The following is a 15,773-nucleotide window of genomic DNA, read 5'->3' as shown; positions in this document are numbered from 1 at the left end:
CTTCCCAACATAGCTCGCAAAACAGACAGATGGTCCAAGGCTTAGATCAGACCCTCTTTATTGTCTCTCACACAAACAGGTCTCAATCAGAACACGATGCAAAGGTAAGTGCTGGTTTGCTGGCTTCCAAACCAACTGAAGCTGAGGCCAAAGGGTTTCTGAGAACCACAGCATCACTGCAGGAGGGAGGAGGGCTCCATCCTGCTCCTCTTGGTTCACACTTTCTTTTACCAGGGGAGGGGCCCCCACCCTTCCTCCAGGACTCTCTATATTCTCATTACTTCATCAGAGTCATCTTGGTTCCTGGGGACAGAGACAAAGAGAGGCTGGCTGTTTTGTAAAGCCCTAGGCCAGGATAAACAGGCCAGAGAAAGAGATCAGCCTTTCTTCTAATCCAACCCTCCTATGAATACCCAGTCCGCTCTCTAGGTGGAGTCATCTTGTCCCCTCCTTTTTCTTATGTGTTTATTTATGTGTTTATTTTTTGCCATACTGGCGATTAGACTCAGGGCCACTCCCATGCTAGGCATGCACTCTACTACCACAGAGAGTAAATCGCCAGCCTTTTAAAAAATTTTTATTTTGGGACAGGGTCTCTCTAAGTTGCTCAGGCTGGCCTCAAACTTGCAGTCCTCCTGCTTCAGTTTCTCAAGTAACTGGGATTACAGGCATGCACCTCTATGCTCTTCCCTCTTGTCATTTCTTCTAGAGGCCTTTCCCCCTCTCACTGAGTCTCCTCCTTTTGACTCCTTCCCCAGGCCCTTTCCTACCTCCCTGTTTTCAGTCACCCATTGGCACACCCTCCCTAGCCTTGGCTTTCTGCTCTCTGGTTCCCACCTCTTGACGTTTCTGCCCTGGCCTTTGGCTCCGGCTCCGGCTCCGGCTCCGGATCCGTCCAGGGCCCCAAGAGCCCCGAGAGCTGCCAGAGCCCCTGGAAGAGTTGCTCCCAGCTGTGGAACAGGTGCTGGTGCCTTGGCCATGGGACAGGAAGCTTGGCCTGCCGTACAGGAGCCAGGGCCCTTCTGCAGCAGAACGGAGAAGGGGAGCTGGGCCCAGGAAGAAGCAGCATATCCCTGCTCATCCATACCCCACCCTAACTGCCATCCCAGCTCTCAGAGACAACAGAGGGGCAGGTGCTGGGCTGAGGAGAAGCAGAGCGCCCAGTACACAGCCTTGACATAACAAGGGCTCAGAAGTATGTGGGGAGTTCCCAAGCAGAGAGAGCCTTGCGGAAGGGAGGACAGAGCTCCCAGACCCCACTCTTCTCTCGTTCTGGGGTTCAGTCCTGAGAAAGGACACGTCTTGGATTTGCTCAGAAACAGCTAGAAAGACAAGAATCTATGAACTGGCCAGATGTAAGAACCCAACTAAAGGTGAAGGGTGATTTGGGTGCCACCTAGACCAGCGTCCAGTCCCTCCGGCCACCCAGGTCCTCCTTACCATCCTGGTGGGGGCTCCGCTGGGCCCCCGGGGGCACTGCCTGCAGCACTCTTCTTTCCCCACTGCGTTCCCGCTCCAAGGAGGACAAGCTTCCTGCTGCTCTCAGCCCTGAGGCCCACCCCACCTGGTCCTCTGGTGGTGGCAGGGGTGGTGGAGGCAAGTCTAGGGAGAGATCAGTTTATCAGCAGGGTCTCATTGTCCTCTCACATCCTCGGACACCAGAAGGCTACAAATGAATGGCCCTCAATCTGGGTCCACCTGCTCCAGCCCCCAGCGCTCATCTCTGGTTTCTCACCACTCCCTCCCTCCCTGACTGTTCCCATCTCCCAGGCCCAAGGATACTCACCCCCAGGACTGTGCTCTCTCCTACATGGAAGAGCCTTGGGCTTCTTTCGGATTTGGGCACGGGGTCCTTGAAGTGGAGGAGTCATCTCCCCAGACACCTGAAGGTTTCTTCCTGTAGCATCCGGGGATGGAGAGAGGACAGGTGAGGGAAGGGCTCAGGTAAGGGGGAAACAAGCTCTGGAGGAGTACAGAGAGGTAGGGGCAAGTGAGGGTCTACAGACTCACCTGGGGCACTGCTGGTAGTGCTAGGATTGGGACTGGGGCTGAGGTGACGGGAGGTTGTGGGGACAGCACCCAGGCCAGCAGGCCTCCCTTCGTGGTTACTCAGAATGGGCTGGGAGACACTGAGAGGGGAACTTGGCCCAAGGGGTGCCCTCCTGCAATGACATGAGGCCTCTGCATTTGTTCAGTCCACAAAAACTAAAAACTTGCTAGGCACTGTGACAGACATCAGCCTAATACTCAGAAGGACAAGACCTAGCCCACTGTCGCACCTCCCAAGCTGGGGGAGCTAGAAGAGAGCCACATTTGAAATGCCTGGGACTGCTTGCACTCACTCCAACAAAGAGCCAGGCTGAAGGGAGTGAGAGACTTGGTCAGCCTCTGCATCCTTCCCATGTCACACTTCCACCCTGACACATCCTGAGACCACCAGAACCCAGATTCAGCTATCAACCCACCAGTCACTGAACAGGGATGTACAGAGGGCTTGTGATATGTGAGGTCTACACACCTCCCTACCTGGGCATCTGATGGAGATGGGGAATGTCACTGGGGGGCAGGGGAGGGTCAGGCGGTGAGGGGGTAAGAGTGGCTGTGGACTGCTGTCCATAGGAGGGCGTAGGAGAGGGGGTTTTCCCTCGAGATGGAGCCATCAGGCACCCTCCACTGGAGCTGAGTTCAGTCAGATGGCTTCTCGCAGGCATTGGTGGGCACCATTCTTCTGACTCTGAGCTGGTTGCAAAGAGCATGAAGGGAAGGGAAGGACCAAGTAGTTCCCATCCTACCCCTTGGACTTTCTGTTGCCCCCTTCCCTTTCTCTACCAGCATCTCTGTGCCTATACCCCAGAAGGCCTTGGGGTCTGTGCATGGGACCCTGCAGCAGGCAACATCCTTACCTGCCCTCCATCTCCTCCTCGGGCCCCTCTGGGCAGCCCAGTTCACAGGAGGGAGGAGGTGGTGGCAGGGCTTCTGGCCAGTTCAGGGAGGGCATCTGCACAGGTTTTCCCAGAAGCTTCACTTTGCCTCCCCTAGCTCCTGAGGAGAGTAGTTGGAGGCACATCGAGGATAATAGGAAAGAGCCAGAGATGAGACAGCACATCAGAAGGAAGGGCTGGGCTGGTTGCCAGAGTGTCAGGGTGCAGGGTACTAAAATTTGGAGAGGGCTAAAATTTGGGTGTAAGGAATTGGGGTCATACCACCATCTCCTTGGCTCCATTCTGGAGGAGCATACTGGCTCCAGGTGCCTGGGTCCCCTGAGGAATGTTGGGGGAACCCCCCGTGGAAGGTCTGCAGCTCCTCCCCTGCTGGGTCTATGGTGCTGTAGACAGGACCCTCACCAGGGGCAGCAGTGCCCCGGGCAGTCTGGGCCAGGTATAGGGAGATTCCAGCTTCTGAGGAGGAGAAAGAGGAAGCCCCAAGGGAAGAGGCAGCGGGCAGAGACAGAAAAACACAGGGCAACAGGAGAATGGAGGGCAAAGGGAGATTCCACAGGATCAACTTCCTCCCAACCCCAAACCTTATGTGCCAAGATAAGGTGAAGGTCAGGTCTGTCAGATGCTCCCCCACCCCCCAGGAAGACTGGGGCTCTTCAGTTGTCCCCAATAGGCTCGGGGGAGGGGGTTGCACCCTGAGGGAATTTGAACTTCTCACCATTGTAGTATCTGTCCTCTGGGTCAGGGTTGCCTGGGCAGCAGCTTCCCCTGGGTTCCTGGGCTGAGGGGCTTCCAGAACGGTGGGGCCACGAGTCTGCCAGCCATGGGTAGGGGGCAGGGCCAAGGCCCACGGGTGGCCTGGGTGGGGGGGAGCGGGTGAGAGTTGAGGATGAAGAACCTGAAGAGGTCAGCAAAGGTGAGAACAGTCACCACAGTCATGGTGGTGTTAGGGGCGGGAGCTAGAGATAGCAGGGAGGCAGGGAGGCCTGCAGAGGAAGGAATTGTCTCTTGGCCACAGTTATCCTTGGGAGCGGTTAGGAGAATTACCTGGAACTGGCTCCAGAGAGGCCCTCTGAGTGTGGGAAGGACACTGGAGAAGATAAGGGGGAGAAGCAGTGAGAGAGGGCTAGTCTTGGGGGTCTGAACCCCACTGGGGCAGAGAAGGCTTACCTGCAGGTGTGTAGGCAAAGGAGGCTTCCGAAAAGGAACCCGTAGGAGAAAGAAGAGGGGAATGAGGCCAGGGGTCAGAAACGCCCAATTCTTATCCGCTCCTTGGCCTGGTGCCAAGTCTACTGGACCAACCGCATCAGAACTCGGTCTCGGGTCTCAGAACTATTCTAAAGCTCCCCAAATAATTCCTATACGTAGCCAAGATTGGAAACCACTGACCTCCGAGACTTCAGCATCTCTCCAGAGATGCTCCTCACTAGGAAGTAGCAGAAATCACGTCGCCTCTTTGCAGTGGACCCTTCTTGCCATCCAGACCCCGGCTCACAATTTATTGCCTGGGATCCGGACCACACGCCTCTGGCCAGGTCCGCCCCTCCCCTGCCAGGAAGCGGGCCTTCTACTTACTGAAGCTGAGGGGCAATCCCTACTACTCTCTTGTTCTGGCTTCTTAGCACACAACTCCTCCTCTCCCCAAATCCAGGTCGGCTCACCCTTCGCCTGTCCTTTCCCCCCAGCCACGGCCGGCACACTGAGCCACCGTGCGGGCCCCCCACCCGCCAGCGGCGGATTCCCGCCCTTCCGGCTCCCCAGGGTCGTCCCGAGCGCCCCAGCCCGGCGCTCACCGGTGTAGTGACTGAGCTCTTTGCGCTGCTTCTGGCGCCGGTAGAGGGCGGCGCAGAGCCCGAGCAGCAGCGCCCCGCAGGCCGCCCCGCCGCCCGCGAGGAAGGCCGGCTCCCGTAGCACCCTCGCCAGCCGCTCCGCCAGTCCCCGGCCCACCTCGAGGCCCGGCTCCAATCCAGGCGGGGACGCTGTGGGGTCAGAGAAGTGAGGGGAGGAGGAGCCAAAACCCAGGCGCTGAGAAGGGCCCGCTCCAGACCCGTCGGGCGCCGCTACCCCAGGACCGCGCGCACGGTGTCCCAAGCCCGCTTCCTGCTCCCACCTCCTGACTCACGCAGCTGCACCGCCACCGGGGCGCTGGCCACACCCACGCCAGCGCTGGTGGCCGCCGCGACCAGGGTCCGGTAGCGCAGACCGGGCAGCAGTCCCCGGAGCGTCGCCGAGCGTGCCCAGCCTGCCGCAGACCCGTTGAGGTGGAAGCGGCTTTCATTGCCCAGGCACCAGATCTAGGGAGGCCGAGACCCAGGTTTGAGTCAGCAAGGTGATTCCGACCCCAGGGGAAACCTGAGGCTCGGAAGAGTAGAGGGAGCTTATCCAGGTGCATTCAGCTTGTAGACAGTACCTGAAACCTCTGGCATCACCTCAGCCTCATCCCAGCCCCAATGCCAGCCTTAGATCCCCTCCGCACTGACCCGAAGCCACCGATTCTCCCTGTCCCTGTCCCTGCCCTTCCCAACCCACCCACCCACTCCCTTCTCAAACCGCACCTGGTATTCAGTGATGGCTCCGTTCTGTTGTGAGGCAAGAGGAGGCTCCCAGGACACGGTGATACTGCTGTTACCGTCACCCCCCAAGGCCACTGTCACTCCCTGGGGGGGACCACTGGGGGCTGGGCCGGGGTGAAACATGACAAGAAGGGCACAGACAGTCAGTGCAGGCTGCCCCACAGTCCCCTTCTCTGCTCTTACATCTCAGGGCCCTGAAAGGTAACCCTCCTTCCCACCCTGTCCCTACCATCCTCTGCAAACGTCCATCCTCCCCACTCCCCACTGTTGTCCCTCATCAGCTCTGTGGCCCTCCTTACCCTCCTCAGGAATGCTCCTGGTCACAAAGGGGCTCTCCGGCCCCAGCCCTTCGTGGCCTTGTGCTTGCACCTTGATCTGGATTTGGGTCCCTGGAGGAAGTCCTCTTATCACAGTACTTTGCTGGCTTGGGATCTGTAGATCTTGCACTGTCCAGCTTCCCCCATCAAGGCCTGCTACCCTCCAAGACACCCGGAAACCTTGTACCAGCTGGACTGGGCCGTCCACCTGTAGGACATGAGGTAACCCAGAAGGAGAGGCTGGGGCCACACAGCCTCCAGGTCCAGCCCCTCCCCCAACACCTCCAGCCACCCGTCTCCCCTTCTCTCATACTCACTTCCGATGCCCTCGTGTCCTCTTTTGTCATCCCCACCCTTAACCTCATCCCTGGGCCACACTCACAGTCCAGGACACCTGCAGTGTCCGGGGCCCCAGGACTTTGGGCTCCTGCATTCTCACAGCCACTTCAGCCAGGCCCTGCTGGCCTCTCCACAAGTCCTCCACTGGCTTCAATGGGCTGCTGTCTGTTGACCAAAGATCCCACTCAGCAGGGCCACCAAGAAAAGGCAACAAGTCTGAGAATGAATTTGTTTCCTACCTGTACCCTGCCCCACAGACCATACCACTTAGTACACCAGAGCACACCCAGAGTCAGGCCGGGGCTGGCAGGGGACTGATTTGTGGGGGCGGCGCTAAGTGTCCAGCTAACAGGAGCGTTTGCTCTGTATAACCCATATGCATCCTTCGGAGGCCTCAGTTTCTTATTTCTAACATGAAAATGACCCTCCAAGGTTCCTTTTAGTCTTAACAGCCCTTTATGAGTGGGTAAAAGGCACAGAAGTGAGCAGCTACCAACATGAGTGCCTGTCCCCCTTGCCTCCTTCCTCTCTTGTCCTCACCATGAGAGGGATACATGACCTCTTATTCCAGGCCAGGCTCAGCATAGGAGGAAAGAACTCTTATGACCTTCCATGGTGTCACGGTTTGGGGAGAGGGTACTGGGTGCATTGCATGTCATCCCCACAGCCCAGGGACTCTGACTTTACCCTTGGTGCGGACAGGCTTAGACACAGGACTGGGCTCACTGAGGCCCCAGGCTCCCACAGCTCGTACCAGGAACAGGTAGATAGTATTGGGTTGTAGATCGCTGACCGTGTGTGTCTCCAGCTGCACACCATCTGCCACTGTCCGCCACGTGTTCCCAGCTGCTTGGCTACAACAGCAATGAGGTGACAGGGTTGTCTAAGCCAGGAACCCCCAACCTGTCTACTCCATCTCACTCATTTTCTGTGGAACCTTACTGCCTCCTCACCTTGGGAGAGGGAACTGGAGAATCCCTCCCCACAGTAGCAAAGACCCAAAGGGCATAGGGCACTCTCTTTTTAACTGTCCAGGTTTGCATTTAAAACTTTCTCCATACCTGAAAGCTTCTATCACATAAGAGGTGACTGTGGCCCCAGCCTGTGGATTGGGCTTCCAGGTCAGGGTAATGCTGTTCTTGGTGATCTCAGTGACCACTGGCTGAGAGGGAGGCCCGGGAGGGGTACTGGGTTCTGTAGGGGGATCTAGAGATGCTCCCCAGTCTTCTGCAGTGGTAGATAATCATTAAGTAGAGGATGGGGAAAAGGTGGCCCCAGTGTACCTGTCTCCTGCACAGAGAAGCTGTGGAACTGTGGCAGTGGCAATGGTCATAGGGCAACAGAGTATACAGTATTAACCCCTACTCACGTCTGCCTCCCAAGCACACCACTTCTTCTCCTCCTCACCCCCACCACCATGGCCATGGCATTTGGAAGATAAAATTAGCCCTGGGGTTTGGGGAGTTATTGATTACCTCTGAAGAACGTTTGAAGAAAGGTGCTGGCAAAACAAGGGAATGAAGAAGAAACTCACCCTGCTTCCTGAGCCAGCCACTCCATGTGGCCTCCCCTAGGGAGCTCTTGGCCACACAGCTGTAGAAACCCATGTCCATCTCCTGCAGGAGAGGGTAAAGCACTGGACACTGGGAGTGGAGCAAGGTGGGGTGGGGGGTGGAGGCAGGTAACAGAAGGATGAAGAAGATGCTGGATATTTTTGAAAGTCTGAGAGAGCAGAGGGGTAGAAATGGGGTTAGAGGACCAGAGGGATACTTACTAGAGTTGGGGGTGGACCAGGCTGCCATCCTCAGTTATGAGGGCCCTAAGGGAGACACTCACCTGCACACTGGTGATGTACAATGTGCCATTGGCCATCAGGTTGAACCGGAGATCAGCCCCCTGCAACCACTGCCTGTCCTTCCTCCATCGGACACTGGGCTGCGGGTTCCCAGACACCCTGCATGGTAGCCACACAGAGGAGCCGAGAGCCAGGGTCTGATTGGCTGGTCCCTGGAGGATGACGGGAGGCAGCCCATCCAAGGAGGCTGAGAGAGGAAGAACTTGGGCATCTCAGGGGAGGAGTCTAGGGTCAGGCAACCAGCCCCCAATCCTCACTCTCAGCTTCCTTCTCCCTACCCACTCCCAGTCTGCCTGGTGATCTAGGGGGCCTGGGACCATTCTGCTTCTGCTTTCCAAACTTGAAAGACTTGCTGAAGGAACACTCCCCACCCCTGCCATGCTATTGCATAGCTTCCAAGAGAAACTGATCTTTTTAAGGCCATGTCCTTCCAGATGATGGGTCCAGCCCTTTCTCCAAGCAAATACCTTCTTTTATCTCCAACAGGGCCTTGGCCAGGATGCTGCCAGCCACACTGACAGCCTGGCACACATAGTAGCCAGCGTCCCCGCTCTGCACTGCAGTGATGTTGAGCTGGCCTCTGGGAGAGACTGAGAAGCGCCCTGTGGGCTGAAGTGACTGACTAGGGAAAAGCAGGACCTGGAACAGAGCAAGGAACCGAGGTAGGCAATGAGCAGTCAGCCGGGCAGGGACCATTCCCCAAGCCTGCCAATCTGGGGATCCAGACAATGCCTGCGGTTCTAGCTCACACTGCCCTCAGCCACTGAAGTGTTGGTGGCCTATTTACAAAAATGAAGACATTTTATTAGAATATTTTGGGAACAACTTCCCTCTGTGACTTTCTAATTGGGAAACTGAGCAAATCTGAGCCTCGGTTTCCCCAAATTTGACTCTTACAGGATAGTTAAGAGGATTAAATGAGGTGATTGTATGAAAGTCCTCTAACACAGTTTTGTCTTTCTGGCTTTGACATTTTACTTTAGATAGACTCACAGAAGGTAGGGAAGCAGGTTTGGGTCTCTGACACCTATTCCACCTCTATGATCATCACCGTTTTCAGTCACGTAATAATTAATTAAAATACACCAGTTGCAGGTGCTAGAGAAGATGTTGGACACTTGTAGCTGTGGATTTAGGATGAAGTAGTGAGTTGCCTGGTTTCCCAGTGCGGGGAGATAACCAGACCTATTTTATTATACTGACCCTTTTTCCTAGCAGCAAAATTCTCATCTTTTCTTTACAGGGAGTTACTTATGTTGTAACTTTAATGAATTTTCTTTCAGTGAGTATATGATCTATGATTGGTTTGCTCATAGAAAAGGGATAACTGTGGTACAGGGAGTTATACATAGGAAGATCAAATAATGTTCTAGCCTGAGCACTTCCAGTTAAATACTTGGTTGTCTGAGGATTACGTAATGTCCAAAAGCCCAGGCCCAGGACGCCTGGGGGAAGGGGAATCTAATTGGACTTGTGGCATTCTTGGGACATTTTTGGCCCCAAATGAGAAGATTCTCCAAAGATTTATCACCCCTGACTGCCCCTTACTAGCAAAACATATTACTGTATTATTCTTGATTTTAGAAAATGTCCAATGTTCTAGGTTTTTTATATCCATTTTTCTTGATGAATCCTCCCAAATAACTTGCAAAGTGGATAGGACACCAAAGGTAAAACAGAAGCCCCAAGAGAAGTTTACAGAACATAGAAGGAAGGAGGATAAGACCCAGAGCAAAACCTGGTGGGCGGGGCTGGGGAGTGGGCCACCTACTTGACTCCCCTCCTTTTGCCAGAAGATGGCAGGCGGGGGATTTCCTTTGGTCTCACACTGGAAAACCACATTCTCTCCAGGAGCTGCCATCTGGTCCTGGGGCTGGGTAACCAACTTGGGTGGGACTGGGAAGAGAAGTGAGATAAAGGAACAGGGACTCGGTAGTATTAAGAAGGGAGAGTGAGGGTACAGGAGAGAGAAGCCCATGGTTGGCTTTTGCTCAAGCCTGTTTAAGTGTCTCCTTTCTCCTTCCAGAAGTCTCAGTGTCCCACCCACATTTGTGCTGTCCTTTCTCCCCCATTCTCCTCCACTCCAGCCCATCTTCCACGTTCCCTCAAACCACCCTTGCTGCCCAAAGTCCCAGGTGGAGCCCTCACCATGAACACTGAGGGAGCCGGAGGCTTCCACACGGCCCACGCTGTTCTCTGCCACGCAGGTGTAAGTACCTTCATCTTCAGCACTCACTCGCCCAATCCAAAGGCTGTGGTCACTCTGGATCTCATACCTGCTCCACTCCCCAACCCCAAGCTAAGTTGGCCACAGCTACAGAGCCCTCCTCTCTTCCCCAGGACAGACACCAAGACCAGGGTACAGAAAGGCAAGGCAAGACTCTGACATAGTGGGGACTGCATAGGACAGGACCACAGGCTCTGGGGAACAGGAGGAGCACAGAGGTTCTGCGCCCTCAAGTGAGAGGGTACGTTTTCCAGTTCTCTAGGGCAGAGTAGCCCCTTGAACTACTTGTATCTTCTTATAGGTAGGGGGAGGGAGCTTCTCACCTGCCTGTGGGCAGTTCCCCATCCTCCTTGCGCCAGTGTAAATGAGGCGGGGGATCTCCCTGCACCTCACATAGGAAATTCACAGGGGCATCAGCCAGGACCACCTGGTTTACTGGTCTGCGCAGGAATGAGGGGCGCTCTATAGAGTGGAGCCAGTGAACAGTCAGGGAGCCTGCTCAGCTGCTTCCTTCTTGGGCTACCCACCCCTGTAACTCCACAGCTCCCAGTGCCTACCCAGTACCACAAGCTCAGCTGCCCCACTCTCCCGTTCTCCTGCCATGTTGGAGGCCACACATACATACATCCCAGCATCACTCTTGAGCGTATGTGACATCATCAGCTTTCCTCCTCGTATCTGCAGAGTAATAATGGTAACTTTGGTCCTTTATAGCCATCAAAGTGTGTGTGGGTGTGTGCGCACACATGCACGTGTACATGTATGTAGGCAACATTTATTTGGTTCTCGTGGTGAGCCCACGAAAACAACCAATGAAGTTGAACCACATATCAAATATGCTTTCTCCAGGAGCTCATGCACCTCTCCTTTCTTTATTTTTCTTTTCTTTTCTTTTACTTTCTGGGTTTTTTTCTTTTGAGACACAGTGTTGCTATGTAGCCCCAGCTGGCCTCAAACTCACAATGATCCTCCTGCCTCAGCCTGTGAATACAGGATTTCCTCACCTTTCTTACATCAATTCCACCCTCCCCTTCTTATCTCTCTCAGCAGCTGGCTGTCAGCTTCTGACCATCTGATGCCCTGGTCTCAGATCTCCCACCATCTCAACACCAAGACATTATTCTCAGGTCCCCGGACCCTTAGAGTCAGGTTTTCCTCTTTCGAGACATGTCCCAGACCATAACCTATAGCCCAACTCTCACCGTGATCCTTCCCTCCTCTTCCTTAAGCCTTGCACTGTCCTTTTTCCAAGTCACAGAAGGCTCTGGGTGGCCCCTGGGGGGCACACATTCCATTACGGCTGGCTCCCCCACTGCTGCCACCACATTCCCAGGACTCTGCCGGAAATCTTCACGAAGCACTGGAGAGAAGAGGGGTCATGTGGCGAGAAGGTCAGAAGAATAAACAGAATGGTGTGAAATAACTGGGTGTTGGCACATGGAAAGTATTGTCTCCTGGAGGAGTTACTGCCCAGATTTCAAAATGCCAGGCTAGAGTCGGACCTACTTCCTCCTCTGGCTGTGGTGTGGATCTTGGAGATCAAAGATCCTTCAGGCTGCCTCTTGGTGGGACCGCCGGGGAGCTCTCGCCTCCCCCAGGATATGGAGGGAATCTCTCACCTGCTACTTCCAGAGAGGCGTTTCTGCTAGCCGCTGCCCCCAGGTAGTTGCGCGCCACACAAGTGTAGACGCCCTCGTCCGGCCGCGCGCGGCGCCCGTGCACGATGCGCGGGAAGAAGAGGGCGCCGCTGGGCAGCAACAGGCGGTGAGCGCGTGGGTCCTCGCGCGCAGTGGCCACACGCGCCCCGTTCTTGTACCACTCTATATTGGGTCGGGGCCGCCCCTCAGCACGACAGGGCAGCGTGGCCGGCTCGCCCCGCGAGACCAGCAGATCTGGCGGCTGCTCCACGATGCGCGGCATGGCGTCCTCCGGCCCAGCCCTTGACCCTGGGGGCAGAGGGTGGAGAGAGGTCAGACCGGGGAAACTGAGGGAGACACTGAAACTCCAGAAGGAAAGAGACTGCTTTGGTCATCTCTTCTAGGCTTTGTCTCCTAGAGCTCAATGCCCGCCTCCCCACCCCCTTCCTCCGTAGACTCCAGTATCTCCTCATTGACAGACTTTCTTAGGCTGGAGAGGAGATGCCTAAGACAGGAAAAACTCCTAGACGGGCTTTCTGGATCACCTAAGGACCGCCTCCCCTGCCAAGTTTAAGTGAGGAGAGTCAACTCGGGTTTGGCGAGTGTCCTGCCTGATTTTCACCCACCCTGCCGGTTCTAGGATCGTCCTTGCTCAGTGAACAACCGAGCACAGTGCACCAGAGACAACACTTGGTTTTACCCCTCTACATGGCTCGGGACCGGTGAAAGAACAATGTGGTTGGTCTTGTGTCTCTTGTGAAAGGTAAAATGTGAGTGATCAGGATGCGGCCTGAGATTGGAAGGAAGGGGTTCTTAACCTGGCCTCTATGACACATCAAATAATGTCACTTTCCTCAGAGGTCCTGTGGTGTCTTAAGCATTGAACGCAAATGGGAGTAGAAGTGTGAGTAATGCTCCTTTTCCTGAGAGGTACATAGTTTTCAACAGATTATTTGATCGGTTGATGTAGCCAAGAATCACTGGAAAAAAAATTCCTCTAGATCTCTGGTTCACCGGATCAGTCAGTCCTGCCCCTCCCTTGGTCTACAGCCTTGGCCTTTTTCATCTCTGCTCCACAGTCTGGTTAAATACCATACTCAACAACTTCTCTTTCAGTCCCGCCTTCGAAAGAGGATTTATAACCCCGGAGGCCGGCAGGCGCCGCTGCAGCCTCGCGCAATCTGGTGTCCTTAAATAACCGGGGGCATCCGGGCGCATCTGCTCCGCGGCCCCGCCCCCACGCCCTCCCCGCTCCTCCCAGCCTGTTCCCAAATCCTCAGGGACCTCTAGCTTCCAAACCCAGGGTGGGATTAGCTTTATTTCCTGCTCTTGCTCTCAGACGTTCTCTCGTAGACAAAGCTGGACGGGTTGTCAAATTCTGCCACTGCCCTGGATTCTACTTAACTGACTGGGGAAAATATCAGTTTCTCTCCCACTTGGGAAAGTAATTTTCTCAGTCTTCTCCCTTGTAGATGCAAATCTCTGCTGCTCACCCGTCTGTTCTTCTCCTTCCCATCCCGGTCCCAGTTTGGGCACACTCCATGGTGAGCCACCCAGCTATGGTTAAGAGCCCACGAGTTGGTTGGACGCACCCAGGGCTGGAACTCCTGAACTTCTTAGACTTCCTAGCTGTCTAAGAACTTGGGCAAATTATTTCTCTTCTTTGAGTCCCGGTGTTTATCTGTAATGTGGGAGTCCCAAAAGCAAAAGGGATGTCAAGAACGTGGGGAGGAGGTCTACAGACATTCTACCACGACTTGAGGCCCTTCCTCCTGGTGCACTCTACCTCATCACGGCCCCTATGGTTTCTACATAACTGAGATAGAACCGAAGCAGACTGAGATCTGTGATTGCTGACACTTCGCTTCATGCTGTTTTTGACCATTGTAATACCACACTCACCTTCTATAAATTTGCTTCCTCAAGCAAACTGAGGCAAAGTATGTGACTGTCACTGTCTTCCCTATGCCATATCTCACTAAAATGTCAAGCTTAAAGGAGACGGCTACGCATAGCGAAAACACCGTGGAAAAGCTGAGTGAGTGGGCGCGCGGCTCCGGGCGGCAGTGAAAAGGGAGACTGCTAAGCGATGGCCGAATCTCGGCCCATTCCTGGTCCCCTTCCTTTCATCCAATACCACGCCCTTCTGGTTGGCCCTTTCCCCCTAATTCCTGTAGACACAGCTGCAGGCTTCCTTTCCCTGGAATTTCTTCCTCCTCATTCCTCGTCTCCGGAGATGCTTCAACAGCAGCCTAATGAATAGCTAATGGCCATGCTAATGGGGCTCTGGGGCTCCTCCCCAGCACCTGGAGTACCCCACACACAAACACACGCACACTGGCGAGGTCTCCTTTCTAGACACCTTCAAGTCCCCAGCACAAAGCTCCACACTGGACGCGAGTGGGCCCGGGAGGAGGGATGCGGCTGGGAGCCCCTGAAGGAAAACATCAGCACAGGCACCCCGGGGAGCGTGAGTTCCCGACGGGGCCGGCAGGGGGCGAGATCGGCCCTCTCCGCCTCCCCGCGGCTGCCCACTACCCGGCCTCCCCGCCGCGTTAGGGGAGAGCGCGCTGTCTCAGTCATTTATTAATCACCGTAATTAGCGGTAAAGACCTTGCCGCCGGCACTGCCCGCTCGCCGAAGCTCTGCCGGGGTGGGCGGCTGTGAGTTCCACCGCAGAGTCACAAACTTACTTCTAAGTTTCCTTGAAACGATCACTGCCCCGGTCCCCTTTGTGGCAAACACACCCAACACGTTGACTTCCCCAACCTGGTCCAGAGCGTGTCCTTGGAAACCTCCTACTTGGGTGTGTCTCTGAGCAGCCGGCTCGCCCCAGCCCCGCTGGCCTCGCAGGGGGCGGACCCTGCCGTTCTTAACTTGGACCTTGCCCGGTCAGCCCCGGATTCCCCCACCTGGTGTTGTGGGCGTGGGGGCAGGTGGGGAGGTGAGGAGCCCCTGACCTCCCGCGGACCCCCCTCCCCCGGGGGGCTGCTCTTGGGCCCCACTTCCCGGGGAGGCGCTGCCCCGCCTGGACTTGGGACTGGGGCGCTTTCGCCGCCTGCTCCACGCCGCCTCCCTCCTCGCCCCCATCCCAGGGTCGCCGTCCCCACTCGGAGGTCTCACCGTTGACAGCGGGGTCCCCGGGAGGCAGCAGGCTGTGGTTGAGCGCCACCAGAGAGGAGTTGAAACCGCCGAAGAGCAGCTCGCTGGAGTTGGAGATGTCCCCGGCCAGGGAGTCCGCGAACAAGTTCATCTGCAGCAGCGTCTTGAGCAGGTAGCGCAGCATGGCACGACCCGGCCGGGACCGGGGTGGGGGGCTCGGGGCCCAGGCCCTGGGTCGGAGACCCGCGGGCCGGGAGCCGGGCGCCCCTCCACAGCCTGGGCGCGCTGCCGCAGCCACGGTGCCGCCGTCCTCCGCGCGCCTGGGCCTGGGCACGGCCAGCGTCCCGCGCCGTCCTCCGGCCCGGGTCCTTCTCTCCACCCCCCAGCGCCGAGGTCCCCGGGGAGCGGGGCGGGCGGAAAGCAGGTGCCTCTCCGCCGATCACAGCGTAATTAAGGGTTTAATCCACCTCCCTCCATCTCCCACCCTACCCCGACGGCCACTAGCAGGGCAGGAAACGGAGTCGCCGAGCGCGTGCGTTAGTCCCCGCCCCGCACCCCTCGCCCCACGTCCTGTTCTAGATGCGGCGAGAGCTTCCCTCCTTTCTCAAAACACCCGAGATGAGGATGAGGCTGTCAGACTCTGTCCTTCTGAGCAACTTTAGAACACGAATTTTCTCCTCTCCTTTCCTGGCTCTGGGGGAAACTGAGGCAAAGTACAAACAGGTGCTCTTTTAGCAAAGACGTGGCCTTCACTCCCTTCCAAGCCCAGACGCTTAAGTGACCA

General features: G+C 56.1%; 1 protein-coding gene across 1 annotated transcript; it reads right to left on the bottom strand.

Annotated features, from left to right (window-relative positions):
- Window positions 1-41: 41 nt before the first annotated feature.
- On the bottom strand, window positions 42-15,254 carry Robo3 (roundabout guidance receptor 3). Its single transcript, XM_004874475.3, has 28 exons — window positions 15,011-15,254; window positions 11,870-12,196; window positions 11,453-11,610; window positions 10,808-10,928; window positions 10,574-10,712; window positions 10,172-10,299; window positions 9,795-9,919; window positions 8,491-8,662; window positions 8,005-8,210; window positions 7,703-7,784; window positions 7,230-7,395; window positions 6,856-7,022; window positions 6,212-6,333; window positions 5,812-6,037; window positions 5,495-5,616; window positions 5,062-5,233; window positions 4,733-4,918; window positions 4,110-4,133; window positions 3,987-4,029; window positions 3,658-3,797; window positions 3,204-3,398; window positions 2,904-3,042; window positions 2,527-2,739; window positions 2,011-2,162; window positions 1,787-1,897; window positions 1,441-1,602; window positions 838-1,022; window positions 42-303 (listed from the first exon to the last, which is right to left on the bottom strand). Exons 1-28 carry the CDS (start codon window positions 15,171-15,173, stop codon window positions 292-294), a joined length of 4,158 nt encoding a protein of 1,385 aa, XP_004874532.1. The 5' UTR covers window positions 15,174-15,254; the 3' UTR covers window positions 42-291.
- Window positions 15,255-15,773: the final 519 nt, after the last annotated feature.

This window comes from Heterocephalus glaber, unplaced genomic scaffold, assembly GCF_053883595.1.
Source record: "Heterocephalus glaber isolate CG9 unplaced genomic scaffold, H.glaber_assembly_v1.0 deba00000006, whole genome shotgun sequence".
Classification (NCBI taxonomy): domain Eukaryota; kingdom Metazoa; phylum Chordata; class Mammalia; order Rodentia; family Bathyergidae; genus Heterocephalus; species Heterocephalus glaber.
This window is presented reverse-complemented; position numbering and strand designations above follow the sequence as displayed.